This window comes from Pleurodeles waltl, chromosome 8, assembly GCF_031143425.1.
Source record: "Pleurodeles waltl isolate 20211129_DDA chromosome 8, aPleWal1.hap1.20221129, whole genome shotgun sequence".
Taxonomy (NCBI): Eukaryota; Metazoa; Chordata; class Amphibia; order Caudata; family Salamandridae; genus Pleurodeles; species Pleurodeles waltl.
Genome location: NC_090447.1, coordinates 233,233,228 through 233,255,777, shown reverse-complemented (window position 1 = coordinate 233,255,777; position 22,550 = coordinate 233,233,228). Strand labels below are relative to the sequence as shown.

At 48.7% G+C, this 22,550-nt stretch overlaps 1 protein-coding gene across 5 annotated transcripts in view; it reads left to right on the top strand.

The window, feature by feature from the left end:
* Positions 1-22,550, top strand: part of NCAM2 (neural cell adhesion molecule 2) — a 1,466,086-nt gene that overhangs the window by 598,823 nt on the left and 844,713 nt on the right. For all 5 annotated transcript variants that reach the window (XM_069204093.1, XM_069204094.1, XM_069204098.1 and 2 more), the window contains exon 4: positions 18,994-19,137. In XM_069204093.1, the coding sequence (XP_069060194.1) occupies positions 18,994-19,137 (144 nt within the window). The remainder of the gene's footprint in view (positions 1-18,993; positions 19,138-22,550) is intronic.

Below are 22,550 nucleotides of genomic sequence, written 5' to 3'. Positions count from 1 at the left end.
CATTTCCTTCCCTTTGAAGCCTCTCGGGGCCTCCCCCATGGGATTGAAAAAGAAATGCAAAAGCATTTCTTTTTCAATCGCGCTGGAAGCTCTGCTTCCAGCGCAATGGGGGAGACCCTGTGACTAATCAGCGCGCGCTCGCGCGCTGACGTCACAGGGGGGGTTGGGGAGGTCGGGGGTGGGAGGGGAAGGGCTTCCCCTTCCATCCCTGACTTGGGGGGGTGGGGGGGAACCCCACAGAGGGAGCGAGAGCGCTCCCTCTGGGCTCTGTGCACAGGACGTAATGGTTACGTCCTGGGCACAGCAGCACTGTGCCTCAGGACGTAACCATTACGTCCTGGGCACAGAAGGGGTTAAGCTGTTGCTTTCAAGAAGTCCACTCCCTCACTCTCTTGAAGCCAGGCAAAGTTCTTAGAGCTATAGTTCTTCAGTGTGCAGGAGGTGCAATATTCAGAGTACAGTCTTTTGGGGTGCGGACCAGGGTTCTAGCAGGGCTGTCCTTCTCCTTGTAGTTTCAGAAAGATTTCTGATTTGCTAGTCACCGCTCCCATATTTATTCAGTGTTCCCGAGCTGACAAGCAGGGGGACATCCCTGACCAATGGGGTGCAGGGTACCACGCTCTAGGGTGGCCACTTCCTGAGAAGTGTGGCAAAAATGAATTCCAGAAAGCACTATTCATTCATTCAAAATCCAAAATGGAAAAACTCTCACCTGGAGGTTAAGAACTGGCAAAGCCATGCTACCGGTGTTGCTAAATGTCCTTAACACTGCCCATCCAGCAGCCCGTCTGCTAATCTAATTACTGGGGCTCCCTTCTGAATGGGGTGGCAGGAAGTGTGGGTGATCCTGTGTTCTGTGTTGTCATTCCTTCTTTGAAGACAGTTTGGCTATCCAACTCCCTTCCTTTCTTTTGTTCTGCAACTTGCAGATCTCCACCCACCAGATGTCCCATTGTCTCAATGCAGATGCTTTCACACCACATTAAGGCAGATTGGCTCAGCCTGACAGAGACTGGCCAGTCAGAAAAGAGCTCCTAGAAGATTAGAGTTTGGCTCATCAGAAAAGCAAGTTCTATAACTCCTTTTCTGTGGTAATTATAATAAATAAATAAAAGGGGCAGGTTGTTGGATTTAATCAAAACAATAAAGGGATGGGGAGGAATAATGGTCCAGTGTATACCATCCCTCTAGACTATACTATGCTGAAACGATAAGATACACTGTTCCAAATAAGAAAGTGACAAGAGAAAGAACACAAAGAAGTCCTAATTCTAGGAGCAAGAGTCCTCACACACCCAAATGGGTGTCATGCTTCATCATCGGCATTGTCCTAATAAATTATGATTGAGAGTCATTGATCATTATATCTGCTTCACTCTCCTGATTGGTTTTTAATCTTGGCCTGTACCCACTAGCGACTGATTAAAGGAGCATCCCTAGGTTTAGGTCTCGAGCCAATTTTAAATCTTTGTGTGTCTCTCCTTCTCTCATTTCTTTTCCAAACTCACTCTTGGGGTCTTGGCGTCATCGAGAAAAGATCTCTGGCAAAGAGCCCCCCTACTGGGGGTGCCCGTCAGACATTGCAGCGCCGGTCTGACAAGGAGCAATTTCGATGATGAAGCATGACACCCATTTGGGTGTGTGAGGACTCTTGCTCCTAGAATTAGGACTTCTTTGTGTTCTTTCTCTTGTCACTTTCTTATTTGGAACAGTGTATCTTATCATTACAGGTTGTTGGATTTAGTCTAAGTATAATTGTAAAACCAAGAATGATATGCTTATACTCATTCTCAGCAATAGTTATACTTTAATAAGTTATTCCGATGTTAGCGCATGGAGCTAATGCACTACAATGGGTAAAAATGAAATTGGCAGTTTTCCCCCACTAGGGCATACAAAACATCTTGTATAATGGCCCTGCATGTAGTTACAAGACATCCTACCCCTGGGACCATAGGGGGAGACCTTAGGGGTGACATATGTAAAAATAAAATAGTTTAAGATTTTGGAAGTACTTTTAATTTTTAATTCTAAAGTTGAATTTCCATATTCATTTAATTTAAAGGCAGCAAAGCGGGGCTGGCTTTTAAATTGAAGCAGGCCACACAGCAGTGCATATTTAATGCATTAAGGGGGTCATTCTGACCTTGGAGGTAAAAGGGCCATACCGCCGGTCAGAACTCCGCCATACTACCGCCGCGGCCGCGGTAAACCGCCACGGTCATTCTGACCACCAACTGTGAATCCGCCAAAAACCCGACATCCAAGGAAGGCCGCCTCATCAGCGGGCTGCGGAAAACTGGAGATGACCAAACCTCCACCGCCACGCCAACACAAACACGCCCATGCCATTCTGACCCACCAATCCACGCGGCGGACTTTCAACCGCGGTATTCCATTGGCGGTACACACCGCCGCGCTCAAAATACACACACAGCTCCAAAACACTGCCACATTGGGCAATTTGAAATTCACACACCTGACACACATACCAACAACACTCCCACACATCCATACAACTATAAAACACACCCACATCACCCACAAACCCCTACGACCGAAGATCAGAGACGAAGGAGAGAGAGACACATCACAGAATAGAGAGCTACATCACACAGAGGCACACTACACCATCACACACACCACATAGAAGCACAAAGCACCACACACCAACACACTCATCACCATATACACCACCCCACACCTCATCCACACCACCCCATGGCACCCCAAAGGCACCCACGCTTTTCGGACCAAGAACTCCGGGTCATGGTGGAGGAAATCATAAGAGTTGAACCGCAGCTCTTCGGCTCACAGGTGCAGCACACCACTATAGCCAGGAAGGCGGAGCTATGGCAGCAGATCGTGGACAGGGTCAACGCGGTGGGACAGCATCCCAGAAATCGAGACGACATCCGCAAACGCTGGAACGACTTAAGGGGAAAGGTGCGCTCGATGGTCTCGCGACACAACATCGCAGTGCAGAAGACTGGCGGGGGAACCCCACCCACTCCACCCGAATTCACAGCATGGGAGCAAGAGGTACTAAACATCCTGCATCCTGATGGCCTCGCTGGAGTACACGGAGGAATGGACTCTGGTAAGTACAATCTCAACTACTTCACCCCCCCCCAGCATGCTAACCCCCACCCCCACCCTCACCCCCAACCCCCCATCACACATCCTCCCTGAAAATGTCTCTCCAGCACAACCCACCCAACACCAACCCCTGCATGCCCCCACAAACTATGGACACCCATCACCCAAGCATGACCACTGCACATACCCCCCCCAAAACACCTCCACAACACCTCCCCCAAGGGAATGGCAGCACTGGGGGACAAGGGCACCAATCAATGGCACGCAATAGCACACACAGAAACAATAACCATACTCTCTTACCCCATGCAGGACCCGAATGCCAACACACCGGCCAGGAGGGTCCAGAAATGTCCATCCCCCCCCCGGAAGAGGCCCCCAGTGATGACAGCAGCTCTGTCGACCTGGAACCTGATGACCAGCCCGGACCATCGGGGACCTCTGGACAGTCGGTTCCCCACACACAGGCCACAGCAGACCCAACCCCCTCTGGGACCAACAGCACAGCTCCCACCCAGCGGGCCCATGCCTCTGTCTCTAAGACAGGTCAATCAGCGGTGTGTCTGCCACTACAGGGCACCCAGGCTAACCCACCACCCCAACAACAACAGGGACCTGGGGGCAGTGGTAGTGGGCACACCGTCCAGGGGACAGAGGCCGGGGGAAACAGGGCAACTCAGAGGGCTGCTGTGCGACAGGGGGGGGAGGAGAGGCCCAGGGAACCCACTCTCCAAGAGGCCCTCACCACCATCATGGCAGCCTACCACCACTCCCAAGAGACGATGGCGACGGTACTGGCCAGGTTCCAGGAGATCCAGGCACAGCAGGAGGAACGCTACATGGGGTTCACCAATCAACTCACCAACATCTCTACCGCTATGGGGAGCATAGTCCAGGCCCTCAACCGGATAGAAGACACGTTGCGGGACCGTGTGGCACCACACAGGGCCCCTGTCACTAGCCAGGAACAGCCTACCACCTCCGCCGGCGCTAGTGGACAGGAGGCCCCACCACAACGACAGGCCACCAGAACCCCACCTCCTGCTGAAGAACAACCACCCCGCAAGAGGAGCCTGAGATCAAAAAAATCGACAGAGTAGGATGTCAAGACCCCCGCCAGCATGAGACACCCCCTGAAGTCATCCCACTGTCCCACATTGCCACCCTGTCCAACCTTGAACTGCCCCTGCTCCATCCTTCCACAGGCATATGGACAATGCACCTGTGAGACTGAGAACTGGACTCTGCCATGGCCATTACTCCACCCCCACCCATCACCGTGTTTATATCATGTACCATTATCTAGCACAAAAAATAAATCACTCAATGCACTGAAATCAAACAGGAGTCAGGCTGTATTATTTACAAATGTATAACACATTACCGATCAATTATGTTCTGTTAACTTTGTGCTGAACACATACTGAGATCAATAAGCATTAGTCCATGGGCTAACCAAGCAGTAGTCACGGAGTGGGTCATACAGCACTGAAAAGGGAAGGGAAAATCAAACATCAGTTTAAAAGAACTGGGGGGTCATAGACAAAGTTGAGAAGCAGGAGGTTTGCAGGAAAAGTAAAATGGCGTGGTTGATTCTTACCTGTGTGCTACTGAAAATACTGTTGGATAACTCTGTCCCTGTTGTCTGTGTCGTCCTCTGAGTCTTCCTCCTCTTCACTCTCCACAGGCTCCACAGCTGCTTCAACACCACCATCTGGACCATCCTCCTGCAGGAAAGGCACCTGACGTCGCAATGCCAGATTGTGAAGCATACAGCAGGCCATGATGATCTGTCACACCTTCTTTGGTGAGTACATCAGGGATCCCCCTGTCATATGCAGGCACCTAAATCTGGCCTTCAGGAGCCCAAAGGTCCTTTCTATGATCCTCCTAGTTCGCCCATGGGCCTCATTGTACCGTTCCTCAGCCCTGGTCCGGGGATTCCTCACTGGGGTCAATAGCCAAGGCAGGTTGGGGTAACCAGAGTCACCTATTAGCCACACACGTTGTCTCTGTAGCTGTTCCATCACATAAGGGATGCTGCTATTACGCATCACATACGCGTCATGCACTGACCCAGGGAACATGGCATTCACATGGGAGATGTACTGGTCAGCCAAACAGACCACCTGGACGTTCATAGAATGGTAACTTTTCCTGTTTCTGTACACCTGCTCATCGTCTTTTGGGGGGACTAAGGCTACATGGGTCCCATCAATGGCACCAATGATGTTGGGAATATGTCCAAGGGCATAAAAATCACCCTTCACAGTGGCCAAATCAACCTCCTCAGGGAATATAATGTAACTCCGCATGTGTTTCGTCAGGGCAGACAACACTCTAGACAAAACTTTGGAAAACATAGGCTGAGACATTCCAGATGACATGGCCACTGTTGTCTGGAATGAGCCACTTGCAAGAAAATGGAGGGCTGACAGAACCTGCACCAGAGGGGGAATTCCTGTGGGTTGGCGGATGGGGGACATCAGGGCTGGCTCCAGCTGGGCACACAGTTCATGGATAGTGGCACGGTCAAGTCGGTATCGTAGTATGATGTGGCGTTCTTCCATTGTCGACAGGTCCACCAGCGGTCGGTACACGCGAGGATTCATCCTTCTCCTCGCAAGTCCCAGCGGACGGTGCCTAAGAATGACAACATGGAGCACAGAGTCAAGCCAATCACTGATACGTTCACCACAGCTTGCATAGCACACAGTTATCTATGTTTTGAAAGGCGTGTATGTGTGGCAATGCAAGGCCTAGGCCTGTGTGTCGCAGTAGAAATTATGCCATGTGGGCCCTTGAAATGGCGGCTGCCTGACCTGTGAAGTGGGACAATGGGATGTGAGGTCAATGCGCAGGCGGAGCACACCGTGGCGGTAGGCGGTCGAAGACCGCTACACGGAGCCGCATTGGTTAACATTGAATGCTATGGGTTTCAGGAGCCAATGACGATGTGCGCCGGCGGTAGCGGTACGCACCGCCGCGGGCGTGACCGCCATTTTCTATCTGCCTAATCACTCGAGACCTGATCATCCACAGGAGAGGACCTATACAGCAAGTGCTGCTGTGACCTCGGTCTGGAAGTGACAATGGCTGCTGCGACTGGGGAAAGGGCCCCTGCCTTCATGTCTGAAGAGTTGGAGAAGCTCGTGGATGGGGTCCTCCCCCAGTATGCGTTACTCTACGGTCCCCCAGACCAACAGGTAAGTACACCGGGTGCACATGGAATGGGCGATGCCTGTGTGGAGTGGGGTGGATGTAAGTTGGTGGGGTGGGGGGCGAATGAGGAGTGCAACGCACGACAGATGAGAGCATGTGCCATATGGCAAGGTTGGGGAGGGGGGGCCAATCACATCTAACATGCAGTAAGTTGATGAATGTTTCCTTCCCACCCTGTACATGTCACATAGGTCAGCGCCCATCAGAAAGTCGAGATTTGGCGTGCCATCGCCAAGGAAGTCCGGGCCCTGGGGGTCCACGTCAGACGGGGCACCAACTGCCGCAAGAGGTGGGAGGACATCCGCCGCGGAACCAGGAAGACCGCCGAGTCACTGCTGGGGATGGCCTCCCAACCTAGGAGGGGTGCCAGTCGTACCCTGACCCCCCTGATGTCCCGGATCCTGGCGGTGGCCTACCCTGATTTGGATGGGCGCTTGAGAGTATCACAGCAGACAAAATGGGGTGAGTATCAGCACATTCTGCTATCTTTCTGCGCAGTGGAGGCGTCTGGGTGGGGGAGGAGGGTTGTGGGTGACATTAGGCCAGGGCGCTTTCTGTAGTGTAGTCCTCTCCCTTAGGCATGGCCCTGTGCTCCCGGCCCCCACCTCTGTAGGGTGACAAGTACAGCTATTGATGGTCCAGCCTCACACATCTGCGCGTTTGTCCTCTCTTGACCTGTTGTCTTAGTCAGAAGTACTGAGTAGTGTACCCCGAATGCGCGGCTTAGTGCATGAGGCTCCTTTGTCTGTCTTCTCCGCCAACGGTGTTGACATTGCATGCACTCAACCTGGTCTTCTTTTTTCTCCCCCCCCTTCTTCTTCATCTTCTTGTGCATGTGTGCATTAGCATCATCAGGCGGAGGAGATTTGGCATCAGAGCACGAGGGTGCTGCAAGTCACAAGGCCCCGGTGGGCCCAGGAACAGACACCGAGGGCACCAGTGATCCGGAGGGCGAGGGGAGCACCACAACGGGGACCAGCGGGGAGAGCAGCGACACAGACACGTCCTCGGATGGGTGCTCCCTAGCGGTGGCGGAAACATCCGGGACCCCCGCCTCTACAGGTACAGCCGCCACCCAGCGCACCAGCCCCGCCCTCCCTGCAGCCCCTCAGCCTACGCTCCGTGCCCGCTCACCCAGGAAGGCGGGCGTCTCCTTCGCCCCAGGCACCTCAGCCCCTGCCCCTGTCACCCCTGCTGCCCTCAGTGCGGAGCTCATTGACCTTGTGAGGACGCTCATTGTTGGGCAGACTACCCTTTTGAATGCCATCCAGGGGGTAGAAAGGGAGGTGCATCGGAGCAATGCCTACCTGGAGGGCATTCATTCGGGTCAGGCTGCCCATCAACGATCGTTCACTGCTCTGGCCTCAGCACTGACGGCAGCCATTGTCCCTTTTTCCAGCCTCCCTCTTCTGACTGCCTCCAGCCTGTCTCTGTCTCTTGTTCCTCAGCCTATCCCATCCACACCATCTGACCAGCCTGCACACACCTCAACACGCAAGGGCAGCTCATCCAGACACAAGCACCACAGATCCCACAAACACTCACCCAAGCAACACCCAGATGCAGACATTCCAACAGTCACTGCCACCCCTGTGTCCCCCTCCTCCTCGTCTCCCTCCTCCCTCCCTGTGACGTCTACACTCACACCTGCATGCACACCAACATCAGCCAGTGCTTCCATCACCACCACACCCTCCTGTACAGTCCGCACGCGTGCAGTCACCACCCCCACTGCCATTTACACGTCCCCTGTGTCCTCTCCCACTGTGTCTGTCACCCCCTCTTCCAAGACACACAAACGCAGGCAGCCACCCACCCAACAGCCATCCACCTCACGACAGCCTACAGCACCAGCACCTTCACCCAATGACAGCACACCTGAATCTCCTACAACCACATCCTCTTCCTCCACTCCCATCACCACTTCTCCTACCCTTTACCTTGGCCCTAAAAAAGTTTTCCTGGCTAATCTTGACCTCTTTCCCTCCGATGACCTACCCCCTCCATCTGCAAAGAGTCCCAAGAGCACCACAGCCACCACCAGCCCAGCTTCGGGTGTCACTGTTGTGCATGGGTTCTGGAGTCCACCCTTTGCCAGCAGTGACACCTCCATCAGCAGCAAGGACACATCCAGCCCCCCCCCTCGGCAAGAGGACCAGGAAACACAAGGGCCGCCGTGCGAGGACTGACACGGCTGCCCCCAAGGAGCAAACTTCGCCCACTTCACCAGCCACATCATCTAGGGGAGGCAAGCTGGGCCCTTCCTGTCAAGAACCGCTCCGCTGGGCCCCGCCGTCTCAAGCACCGCTCCGCTGGGCCCTTCCTCTCAAGCACCGCTCCGCTGGGCCCTTCCTGTCAAGCACCGCTCCGCTGGGCCCCGCCGTCTCAAGCACCGCTCCGCTGGGCCCTTCCTGTCAAGCACCGCTCCGCTGGGCCCCGCCGTCTCAAGCACCGCTCCGCTGGGCCCTTCCTCTCAAGCACCGCTCCGCTGGGCCCTTCCTGTCAAGCACCGCTCCGCTGGGCCCCGCCGTCTCAAGCACTGCTCCGCTGGGCCCTTCCTGTCAAGCACCGCTCCGCTGGGCCCCGCCGTCTCAAGCACCGCTCCACTGGGCCCTTCCTGTCAAGCACCGCTCCGCTGGGCCCTTCCTCTCAAGCACCGCTCCGCTGGGCCCCGCCGTCTCAAGCACCGCTCCGCTGGGCCCTTCCTCTCAAGCACCGCTCCGCTGGGCCCCGCCGTCTCAAGCACCGCTCCGCTGGGCCCTTCCTGTCAAGCACCGCTCCGCTGGGCCCCGCCGTCTCAAGCACCACTCCGCTGGGCCCTTCCTCTCAAGCACCGCTCCGCTGGGCCCCGCCGTCTCAAGCACCGCTCCGCTGGGCCCTTCCTGTCAAGCACCGCTCCGCTGGGCCCCGCCGTCTCAAGCACCGCTCCGCTGGGCCCTTCCTGTCAAGCACCGCTCCGCTGGGCCCCGCCGTCTCAAGCACCGCTCCGCTGGGCCCTTCCTCTCAAGCACCGCTCCGCTGGGCCCCGCCGTCTCAAGCACCGCTCCGCTGGGCCCTTCCTCTCAAGCACCGCTCCGCTGGGCCCCGCCGTCTCAAGCACCGCTCCGCTGGGCCCTTCCTGTCAAGCACCGCTCCGCTGGGCCCCTCCGTCTCAAGCACCGCTCCGCTGGGCCCTTCCTCTCAAGCACCGCTCCGCTGGGCCCTTCCTCTCAAGCACCGCTCCGCTGGGCCCCGCCGTCTCAAGCACCGCTCCGCTGGGCCCTTCCTGTCAAGCACCGCTCCGCTGGGCCCCGCCGTCTCAAGCACCGCTCCGCTGGGCCCTTCCTGTCAAGCACCGCTCCGCTGGGCCCCGCCGTCTCAAGCACCGCTCCGCTGGGCCCTTCCTCTCAAGCACCGCTCCGCTGGGCCCTTCCTGTCAAGCACCGCTCCGCTGGGCCCCGCCGTCTCAAGCACCGCTCCGCTGGGCCCTTCCTGTCAAGCACCGCTCCGCTGGGCCCCGCCGTCTCAAGCACCGCTCCGCTGGGCCCTTCCTCTCAAGCACCGCTCCGCTGGGCCCCGCCGTCTCAAGCACCGCTCCGCTGGGCCCCGCCGTCTCAAGCACCGCTCCGCTGGGCCCTTCCTGTCAAGCACCGCTCCGCTGGGCCCCGCCGTCTCAAGCACCGCTCTGCTGGGCCCTTCCTGTCAAGCACTGCTCCGCTGGGCCCTTCCTCTCAAGCACCGCTCCGCTGGGCCCCGCCGTCTCAAGCACTGCTCAGCTGGGCCCTTCCTGTCAAGCACCGCTCCGCTGGGCCCTTCCTCTCAAGCACCGCTCCGCTGGGCCCTTCCTCTCAAGCACCGCTCCACTGGGCCCTGCCGTCTCAAGCACCGCTCCGCTGGGCCCTTCCTGTCAAGCACTGTTTATGGTTCCCTGTGCCCACCATGCCTCCACCTTGAGCAGTGGACACTGTCATCCACCAGATGGACTGTGGCTTTGCACTCCCCAGGATGGTAAAGTGGGCAACCCACCCACTGTAGAGACTTGAGAGACTGTGGCTTTGCACTCCCCAGGATGGTGAAGTGGGCAACCCACCCACTGTGGAGACTTGAGAGACTGTGGCTTTGCACTCCCCAGGATGGTGAAGTGGGCAACCCACCCACTGTAGAGACTTGAGAGACTGTGGCTTTGCACTCCCCAGGATGGTGAAGTGGGCAACCCACCCACTGGAGAGACTTGAGAGACTGTGGCTTTGCACTCCCCAGGATGGTGAAGTGGACAACCCACCCACTGTAGAGACTAGAGAGACTGTGGCTTTGCACTCCCCAGGATACATCAATGGGCATGGTGGCCCCTTCGTGGATCTGGTGTCGTGGACTCATGTGGCTGTGGTGCCTCCCCCTTCCCTTCCCTCTGAGGTGCCTGTAATTTTTTCATCAGATGCCCCTGCAGTGTTCTCTCCAAAGGACTCAGGTCTCCTGTGTGGGCTTTGCCCTTGTGTCGCTACACTGTAGCCCACGGACTGTTCCATTTAACTTTCATGTACAGGACTAATTGCCTCGGTTCTCCATGGCAGTGTATATTGTATCATTTTGTTATGGATATTTTGCGTAGTTGACCGCTCCATATCAGAGTCTATTTTTTATATAAATTTTTCGTCCCAATTTATTTCTGTCTTTGCATTCTTAAGGGGGGTTTGGGTGGTGTCACTGTGCATTGTTGCTCTGCATTAGTGTGTACATAGTTTGGGGGGGGGTCGCATATGTGTGTGCCGTAAGCTTCCCTCCTCCTCCCTCCCGTGTGTCGTAGGTGCAGTACTCACCGTTGTCGTCTGCACCGGAGTTCGTACTCGTGGTAGATGAGAAGGTAGACGAGAGCAGGTAGGATGTTTAATTCGGGTTCCATGCTGTCCTCCTTCCTCGTGAAGTGTGTTTTGGTGCGCGTTTTCCCGTTCGTAGTCTGTTTCCGCCGTGTTTTTATCGGCGGGGCTCCCGCCCCGGAAAAGGTGGCGGATTGGTGAGTTGTGATAGTGTGGGTGGTACATTGTCTGCCGCCTGCCTGTTGGCGGTGACCGCCACGCTGTTTGTCTGCACCGCCGCGGCGGTCGGAGTGTTAATGTGGCGGGATGTGTTGGCGGTTCCCGCCAGGGTCAGAATTCCATTTTTTCGACCGCCGGCCTGTTGGCGGGTTGGCCGCCGCTTTATCACCGACCGCCAGGGTTAGAATCACCCCCTAAATCTGCTGGGCCTCTAAACCTACCTGCCCTACCATATACTAGGGACTTACAGGTAGGTTGTTACAACTATAATTATGACTGATTTTCATATACATTTTAGTCAGAGCACCCTCAGAGTCAGAAAACCATCATCATGTGGTTAAATATGGGGGTAAATCATGGGGGATGCTACAGAAAGTACTGGTTGCTCACACAACCCCCTCCCCAACCAACAGCCCAGGAGCCACAGCCCAACCCCGGGAGAGTTTTGTTGGTCTGTCGGGAGAGGAAGAAAGTAAAGAAACCAGGCTGTGCAATTGTAGGACGTAATCAGCCTTTACATCCTCTTTCTAGATTCACTTCCTTTTGGAAGCTGACCCATCTCCACAGTACTAGGGCCCATTTTAAACTGAAACTTCATCACATCTGTTTCGTTTTCCTCCTCCCTTTTTAGTTTTAGTTAGGAGGTGCATAACTCTTTTATTCCTTCCTTTTCTAGGGCAACACCTATCTTATGCACAGCGATTACCAAACACTTGAGCAACCCCCGCATGACCAACATGGTCAGGGGGCCTAATTTCCTTCTGGAAATGGAGTCTGCCTCCAATGCCAAGAACAGTAGTGCCAGGAAGGCTAACACACAGCAGAGGCTACTGACAGCTGTCAGATTTCTGAACCATACCGTAAGCGTCCTGTGGGTGAGCTGGTTTAGGGGCAGCTGTGGGTTCTTGGAACCTCTCTTGCTGTTTAGAGTAGGGGGCTGTCATGTGGCAGACACCCTTCTTCCACGCTCCCTTTTGTCAGTGTAGAAACAACACCCTGCTGCTGAACAGTTGCCTGACTATTCAGGACTTCTTTGTGGTAAGGGAAGCCTCACTAGTGCCAACTTTGGGTTTCTCCCTTATTGGGACAGAAGACCCTTGGCTCACTGGCTCTCTCTTTAAGAGTGGCTTACATTTCCTCTTCTTTTTCCACTTCTTTTGGGACCCCAGTCTCCTAATTGTAGGCTGGGTCCCCTGGATCGTTGGGTGAGGGGACGCCCTGGGAGACCGCCCAATCTGGGATCAGACCAACCCCTGGGAGGTCATTGCCTAGGATACATTCTAACGGGAGGTTAGAACTGACTACCACCTTATACCGGCAAAGGGCACCCTCCCTCTCCAGGGTCACTATTGTCATAGGTTTTGTTATGACCTTTCCTGGGGCTACACTCACTCTTCTTGCTTCTCCTGGCACATATTGATCTGGGGACACCAACCTGTCACTCACCATGGTCTGACTGGCACAGATGTCACTCAGGCCAGTGGTAGGGATCCCATTCATCGGAATGAGCTTGAAGTTTATACTCTCATCCTCAGGGATCACCAGCTTACAATCTGGACCTGTCTCCCAGCACAATGCTATGAGGACCTCCTCATCTGAGGATTCCTCCTCTATAGCTACACTGGACAGTCCATAGTAAATCACCCTCCTGGGACAGGCTGCATCACCTCTGAAGTATCCTGTCTGCTGACAGTCAAAGCATGTAGTTTTATCAGAGATTTTCTTTAACCCTGGGTCTCCCTGCTTCTGCTTATTAGACTTTGGGTGTGATCTACTCACTTCCTTTTTAGGGTTTTGGGGTCCTGAGAAAGTACCTGTGGTGGGCTTAACACCCCCTTCTTTGTTTTTTGTGGGCCTAGCCCCACCTTCTTGGAGTCTCCTCCGGTGCTGATTGGAAACCCAGGTTTTCACCCACTCATCAGCTGTCTCCCCCAGTTCCCTGGACCAAACAACTTTGAGTCCACTAGATACTGGTGTAAGTTCTCTTGTACACAATGAGTTAGGATGAGTTCTTTAAGAATTAAGCTAAACAGCCCCACTTAAGTACTCAAATGATTACCTTTGATCCAGCCCTTTGGTGCCTTCACTGAGACATCTACTAAGTCCACCCAGGACTGTGTCTGTATCTTATCGGTGTCCCTAAATTTCACTGTCTGCTGTTCTGGGGTTGAGAACACATTTTCAGAATAGGCATGTTCTCAAGTGTGGTTAGGGTCAGGAGCCTATCCCTCCTAGCTACTGGGATCAACTGCCATGGGAGTGAACCCAACACTTAGAGTAGACCCTTGTCATCCTAAGGGCCCTTCAAATGCAGTCAGCCATTTGTCAATGTCGTCCCCTTCTACATGCATGGAGTCTATTCCCTTGGAAAGCCTGGGATCAAACCTACCATCCCTGGATATCGCAACGTCTTCCTCATTGTCACTGCCACCATTTCTTCTCTCTTCCTCCCTTGCCCACTTGTTCTTGACTAGTTCCATTTTCTACCTCTCTATAGCTATGGTTGCTAACTGAGCAACCTCTGTGGGGGAGCCTCTTCCTCCTCCCCTAACTGGAAGTATGAACATGACACTAGAAGTAATGGGCAGGTTGTCATCATCCTCCTTCTGAAGGTTTTTGGATGGGTCATCCTCAGGGGTTGATGGTTTTCATAGGCAACATGGGTATCACCCTGCCTTTCTGAGGTGAGAGCAAGAAAGGAAGACAAAAACACAAGCATTTAAAAAGAAATTACTGCTTGCTGCTCTCATATTTATAATGATGAGCGGTATTTCTCGAAGTGCAGGCACAAGCCTCAGCAGTGACATCATGGCAGAGGGTGTGCTGAGTTACAAGGCCAAGGATAAGGCTGCTCTTTGGGTGCTTACACACTTGCCCTCGGAGGAGTTCACAGAACTCTATTCATTTCAATGGCACTCGGTGGGACAGGCTGATAGGGAGAATGAGGTAGTGGATGGTTCAATTGAACAGTCACAACGAGAGGGTGCAGGGTGTAGGAGGAGTGCATTAGGCTGCTCCCCTAATTCCGCTCTGTCATGTGCTTCCACTTTTCAAAATGTTATGTTGGTGACGCTGAGCCGGAGCCCTTTCTCAAAGGTATTGACACGCATTACATGCATTACATGAGCACCCTGGCTACATTACACAAGATCAGCTATTTATAAGCTCTGGGAGGTTAAGCGATTTGCCCAGAATCACAGGGTATAAAACTGCAATGAGAATCAAACAGCGCTTACAGCTTTTTTTTATTTTTTAGAGCAGACACAGAGGTCGAACTGTGCCTATCACATCCTTTCACTTTTAAAAGAAAAAAAGGTACATACAGCTATGAAGGACACCGAGCCTCTGTTGTCTCAATCTGCATAGAACTTTTTCTAGGCCTCAAGTTCATTTCTGAAGTGAAATACTGCATAAATCTTGTGGGATGAGCTTAGTCAGGCAGTAGCTATCAAGTGTGACTTTATGAAGAAATATTCAGTGCCTGGTTTAGAATACGTCAAAGAACAGGCAGCACAGAGAAGCAACTTAAGAGCCACTGAGACATGCTTAAATTCAGGGTGTTGCTTTCAATATTTGTGGTGCACGTACACATTCTCCACACACTAATCTAGCATCGTTACAGACAGAACAAGGAACAAAACTGTTTTGCATCAGTTCCTGCAGCTGCCCTTTTTACAGCTCCATTTTACTAAACATAAGTCGGCGATATATATTTGCTATATGCATCAGGTTCAAGGGTTTCGCTTCAAAAATGTCCTAAGAATATTCTCCTAAAGCTGATAGCACCTGAGTTATAACCAGTGTCTGAACAAGGGTTTCACTTCAAAAGTGTACTAAGAATATTTTCCTAAAGCTGATAGTTGCTGAGTGAGAACCAGTGTCAAAACCAACAAGCACATACAATAACAAAGCACAGGTCTTCAAGTAAAAGTGAGGTCATATGATGAAAACTAAAAAAAGCTGGTTTATTGTTGTGGATTTTAAACAAATGAGATAAATGAATTATAAGTAAGGTGGCACAATTACAAACATTTCCACAGCTCTCAGTATTCCAAGAGGCACTGAAATGCTTTGCAAATGACTGCGTTTATATTTTACTCCAGTCTCACTAAGTTGACTCCCTGGCAGGTATCTGATGTGTGGCTGGTTCTCACATACTTAAATTGTTTGAATGAGTAAGTTTCCATTTTCTTTTTTAACGGTGCTGACTTACAGTATATGACTAATAGTCATCTTGAAGTCAGCTTAACCATATCTGCCACTGTGTTCAGTGCTGCAGTTGCATCATATTAACGTGTCTCTAATGTTTCACCCATTCTTGTACTCCTTGGCCTGTACTTGTTCTAACAGTGTGTAAAATTATTTGCAGAGATGCTGAACCATTAATTTGGGGAATAAATGAATATTAACTGTGTTTATGCAGCACAATGTTAGCCATCCCCCATGCTACGTAGCCTTTTCAAAAACCAAAAAAGTTATTATGTTAGCATGCAGAGGCACTTCACCACAGTACATCAGAATGATTATGTCACTGCATTGAGTGCCATTTATTAAAAGTCGAAGTTTTTAAACAGAAACCTACCAGAAACGTCTGGCCTCCCTCATACAACAATGTCATTAGTGAAATAAAAGGCAAGTCGGTGGCCATGTGTATCCTATACGTGGTCTAGATTCCTCTTGCTTTTTCAACAAATTCTTTAACAAAATTAGCTTTATAATGCACCATCTGCCCCATTTTTTTTTTTCAAAAAAATGTCAGTGGGAGAATTTTGCCACCCCCAACCACCATTATGTTTGTCAGGTTCTCTTGCTAAGCTAAAGTCAGACTCGCACCAAACCTTTACATCCCACCACTTTGAAAAGTCACCAGCCACCACTGGTCATCCTCCCCATCCCCCTCCTCTTCACTAACTGGAACTGTCTGTGCCCAGGCTAAAGGGGATCTAATCAATTTTGCCTTCCTAATCATATTAACAACAAGTAGCCCTTCGACCCTACACTATACCCTAAGTTTAGCTACTGTGAATTTGGGCAGTTTAGCCAGATCAGGTTCCATGATATCCCCAGTTTTTGGTCACTACAGTAACTTTGACACCAATTGAACACAAGAACAAATTAGACAAATCAAAAAGTTAAGTAAATAAAAAATGATTCCAAATTTAAAACAGTAAAAAAAAAACATTTTTGCTCTAGGCCAATTTAGAGGATATTCAAAGACTTACACTTAACTACATGTATGGCAGGGGTATTCAAACAGAGAGGCCGGCACCCTAGGGGGGGCTCAAATGATCCCGGGGTGGGGAGGGCACCAGGCTCTGGCCAAAAAAGTGTTATGCTGATAACAGGGATTTAAGCAGAAAAAATGAGTGGCAGTAAACCACTCTATAATGGGTCATTACTAACATGTTTTGTCATTAATATCAAAGAAGGGAGTGTGTGTCAAAAGGAAAGAGACTCCAAATACCCTTCAAATCCCCCACCACCACCCCAAATAATTATACTGTGGATACTTTTAGATGTTACTACCAGACTAGAATAGTATGTTTGGCATAATGTATTTCTTTGCATTATAAAAACAGAAACAGAACATAACAGCAACATTTAAATACGTCTAGACAGATTTATAGGTTCCCAATTTAACAGAACCATTGTCAAAAATGTGGATGGGGGACCCTGATGATTTTATTCCCACTGGGGAAAGGCAACGTTAAAAAATTTGAAGACTAGTGATATATGGTGTGGCTAAACACAAGTACGATCCTTACCACTGAGAACAAAATATTCGAAGTTGGTTTAGTATCAATGGTTTGTAGGTACTCACCACTAGTAATAAGGCCACAATCACAGAATAAGTTCCAGTCAAGGTCTCAGTAAATTAATCCCTTGCTCAATCCCTTGTAGCTGACAACAAGCAGTCAGGCAGGCTTAATTTAGGAGACAGGTGTCTAAAGCATTTAAAAGCAACAATTCTATAAGTAAGTAAGACACAACACAAATAGAAGTCCCACACCAATTTATAAAAATAGGAAATATTTTTTGAAATAAAATGACACCACAACAACAAAAAACCAATGTAGGGAACCAGAGAAATTAATTTTTAAAGAATAAACGTTTTCAAGTGCCTAAAATTCAAAATTAAAAAGCACCAATTTGGGACATCTGGCTGTGCTTGACAGGGACAAAGTCAATGTTTCAGGCCAACCGCGATCCTACTCCCCACAAACCCAACAAGCTGCTACTAAAATATAAATTGCTAAAAAAAGTTAATTAGAAATTAGATAGAAATTAACAAATATAATTATGTTTCTAATATAAAAAATTAATATGAACAATTTTACAATTCAAATAAGTAATAGTTCATGTAATATTTAATGTGCAAATAAAGCATAATTACCAACAACATTAAAATAATTATAATTTAACTTCCCACCTTATTCCCAATATACCCAATAACTTGCCGCTAAAATATGAATTACTCAAAAACATGTATAAATTGAAATGTACTTAAAAAAATAAACACATTGAAATTACCTTGCTAATATGAACAGTAAAAATTAAACAATTTGCTGAATCAATGATCAATTCAATGTTTAATTTCCAATTTAAATTATTTAATCATAAATGTAATTTGTTTAACTATCCAAACTCTACACCTGCAAACACAGCACCCTGCTACAACATTGTAAATCACTAAGGGGGTCAATATGACTTTGGCCGATGGAAAATGCCATTCGCCGAAATTCCGATGGTCAGGTTGCCGCCAGTTCGGCCGCCTTCCCGTGAGCCCCATTAAGAGTTTCCCGCTGGGTCAGTGGGCGGAAAAAGTGCTTCGGGAAACGGCCTATAACATTGATGCCGACTCATAATGGAGCCGGCGGCAATGCTGTAGTGCGTAGGGTGCAGCAGCCCCAGTCACAATGTTCACTGTCTGCTAAGCAAACAGTGAACATCAGGACAGGGCTGGCCAGGAGGGCCAAGTGCATGGGCAGTTCAGGGCCCCCCTGGTGCCCCCTCCACCCCGTCCCTGCAGCAGTTACATGGCAGTGCTATATTTATTTTAAGAAAATGTTTTGTTCTTTAATAAAGTCACGTTGCGGGTTGCTTTAAGTGGCTTTGTTATGTATTTTATTTGGGATCATGAAAAGTTAGCCTGGTTGTGTTATCACATTTGAGTAATGGGTGACAAAAGAGCGAAGGGTGTAAAGGTAATGTCCTGTATACTTACTATTCATCTTATTTAATCATAGTTCTATTCACACTTGTTCCAGTCAATTCGACCTGTATTCTCCTTCAATGCAATTGCCTTTGGCAAGAGGCATTGTTATGTTAGAAGGGTGCTGGGAATGTCTGCCCCTTTTAGAGCTCCACCCTTGGGATGGGAGTGGCTTAATTTCAAAATAATCTTTCCGGAATATTTTCTTATCTAGAGGTAAGATTCAATTCATAAGAAATTACTAGGATGAGAATGAGTAAGACTGTGAGTTATAATGTTTACTGGTAAATAAAGAGTGGCATATCAATTGTTGCAACAAATGCATGCAACTAAATTTTGCATTGGTCAGATTTAATCCAGTATTGATCAACCTGTTCCATTGAGATTTGTTGTCAAAGTTAGTTGAAGTAATACACTGCTTCTAACATGTTTTATTTATCTTTTTAGAGAAGCTAATATTCAAAGAGGTGAAATCTCCACAAGAGTTTCGACAAGGAGAAGATGCAGAAGTGGTTTGTCATATTAGCAGTTCACCTGCACCTATGGTGAGCTGGCTTTATAACAATGAAGAAATCACAAGTCTATCAGACAGTAAGTACAGTGTCCATGAAACAAAAATGAATGACTAAAGTAATTACACAGTACCAAAATTAATGTGCATGCAAACTAATTTGAGTAATAATCAAATGAATAATGAGCATCCAGTACAATTTCTAATTAACTGCCAAAGATACACAAACTACCTAATAGGTTGTTTGAATATGTATATGTATCCTTCTTTTTTGTTGTTTACATTTGCCATTTTGCTACAGTTCTTACTACCAAGAGAAATGCGGCCAATTGCTACTCTTTACAAAATGTTAATTCAGAGTAGGTCTTGGAAGGCTTGATCTATGCCAGATTTCCAAGTTACTGATATAAGATACACTCACAAATAAATTATCTAAATGACAAACATTTCCATCATCAGAGGTAGTATTGAAAATCACTTCTGAGGTATAGCTTTTTACTTACTTTGTTTCTGGTGTTGAGTCCACCTTTAGGTAGTTCAAATCTCCACAGAAACATGTTGGTTTGACTGGTTGGTCATGCACGAGGGGTTCTGTGTGGGGAGGTAATTAGCAAGTTTAGTCTTTTGTTTGTCTTACAGCAATTAAAGCCAAATTTGGATCCCTATCCATTACTGCTTGAGATGTATAGCTAGTTTTTTCTTAAATTATAATCCTATGCATTGTGCTGTTACCTGTGGCGTAAATCATCTGTGATCTTTCATTGAATCTAGACCTTTTCTGTTATTGTTGTATACATGGGCTATTTTCAGCTTGCGGTTTTAATATCATTATGAGTTAAAGGCTGTATTGTTTTACATTTCATCTACATAGCTAATCACATGCTGAGTTTAGTTGAATGGAATTCTAGGTTAATGTGTATTGTTCCACGTTATGAGGTCTTTCCATACTAATAAGATATTACAGTTGTTGTGCAAGCGGCTGCACACAGCAGGATGAGGAGCTAATGATGCTTTACTTTCTTCTTATTAGGGGAACAACACCATGAGTCTCATACGAAGTTTCTTTTTCGGAATTTAATTGAATGACCACTAGGAGCCGATTCATTTTGTGAAGTTTACTTTCTTTTGCTAATGATCAACCAAGGGGTTCTGCTGTGTGAGGAGAATGCTATACACTATGATAATTGGTCTATCTATTATTTAGATTTTAATTTTTTTCTCCAAAAAAAGCATCTTAACATGTAGGTTGAAATTGCAAAGATATTTAGCACACCATAAACCTTTTACAGTCCAGGTTTTAATATGTTTGACATCACAATACTGAGTTGGGATAATGATGTTGTATGCTGCAATTACATATTTCATATTGTGTAGTATTATGATTTGCATTGTAGTGTAGTTTAGAAACATTATGTACCAACTTGCACAGCTGATTAAGCTCCATAATGCATTTTGTCCAATCTAACTCTCACACTTATAATCATTAATATCATAAGATATAATTTAACAAGTTTCTATACTTATCATATTGGTAGTACTATGGGCATGCTGATGTTGTGTACTTTCAATTTGGTACTGTCACTAGTGAAATCAACCTTCAGTTTGTGGTCCAGTAGCAATTTATTCAGATACAGGTCATAGGCAGTGGCCTTAAAAAAGATCTGAAATGTACTCCTACATTTCTAGTAAATTTCAAGTTTGTGGGAATTACTGGGGATTCCACGAGTACTACTAGGAAGATGAAACCATAAAAAATCTTAAGCACAGTGCTTTTTTACACAGTAAAGTTCAACCTACATGAACGAGTGTCTTACTTTACAAATGTAAATCAATGTCTGGTGTTATCAAAACATGGATTTATACTTGTAAATAATGCACACTGTGGTGAAAGTAGCAAAACATGTCTTCATCTATTGGCCAATGAGATTCCAGAGGTTCAATAACCCGGCAATGTGGTTCAGAAAAATTACATTTGATGTTTTTTTTTGTCTTGGTCAGTCAGAATTGATTTTTTTTTATTTTCATTTTATATTGTGCCCTATTGTATCCAATGGCTGTTCTTCAAGCCATGTTTGGCCTAAATCCATGCAGTAGTTGTCTCCTTTTTGCCCTGATCACTCCCATTTTTTGACGGACACTGAGGGTTTCTGAATCTGTCTGTGCCCTAGGCTCGGCTAACCAGACTCAGGGCCAGTGCTCTGTTTTAAAGGTATATGGAAATTTGGCATAATTAAAATTGGCATGACAACCTACCCGTAAGCCCCTAGTAAATGGTAGGGCATGTATGTTTAGAGGTCCAGCAGAATGAATGCGCCTACGTGTGCATTGCTGTGGGGCCTGATGTTTCTTTAAAGGCCAGCCCTGCTTCGCAGTCTGCTTTTAAATTAAATGTATATGAAAATTGTACTTTGAAATTAAGGGAACTTCCAAAGTCTTGAACTACCTTTATTTTACATATGCCACCCCTAAGATCTCCCCTAGGTGCCCCAGGGATAGGGCACCTTCTACAGCATGGGCATTATAAAAGATGTTTGCTAGGAAAGATCTAAAAATGTTGTTGTTGGACTTAAAATGATAGAATAAATCCAGCAACTCACCAGTGTCAGATTTATTATAACTATCACTTGTTATTCTGATATGCCACAATCTAGCCTTCCAGCAGCTCTTCTCTGATTGGCTAGTCTCTGACAGGCTGCGCCAAGCTGCCTTAATGAGGGGAAAAGTGGCCTGCATTGAGACAATGTGACATCTGGTGGGTTGAGATCTTCAAACTGCAGAACAAAAGGCAGGTTGGGGGCTGGGTAGCCAAACTGGTCTTCAAAGAGAGAACGACAGTTAGGACAGAACACATGCTCACCCCCACTTCCTGCCCCCCAGCCATATGGGAGGCCCAGTAATTGGTTCAGCAGAGGGCTGAAGGAGAAGTGTGAAGGAAATTTAGCCACACCAGTAGAATGGCTTAGCCAGATCTGAACCTCCAGAAAAGTTTCTCCAGTTTGGATTTTGAAAGACTAATGCTTTCTGGGATTGATTTTTGGCACACTTCATAAGAAGTCGTCACCCCGAGGGTAGCACCCTGCACCCCATTGGTTCGGGGGGCCCACTGCTTGCCAGCCCAGGAACAATGATAAAATATGAGAGTTACCCAGCAACTCAGATCCCTGCCTGAAACTACAAGAAGAAGAAGGACTTCCCTGTTTGAACCGTGTTCTGCCCCCCCAAAGGACTGCACTCTGAATGACTGCACCTACTGCCCACTGAAGAAGATCATCTCTAAGGACTTTGTTTGTCTTCAAGATAGTGAAGGAGTAGATTTTCTGAAAGAAACGGGTTAAAAGTGCTTCACCTGCATCATTTCCACCAGAAGGAACCCAGTTGACCACCTTCAACTGGACTTTCAAGGATTCAACAGGTGCATTCTGGGAAAAGTAGTCCCAACATCTCAAGGACCAACTCAGAGCTTCTAGACCCTCAGATTGGTGTTGTGGACCAC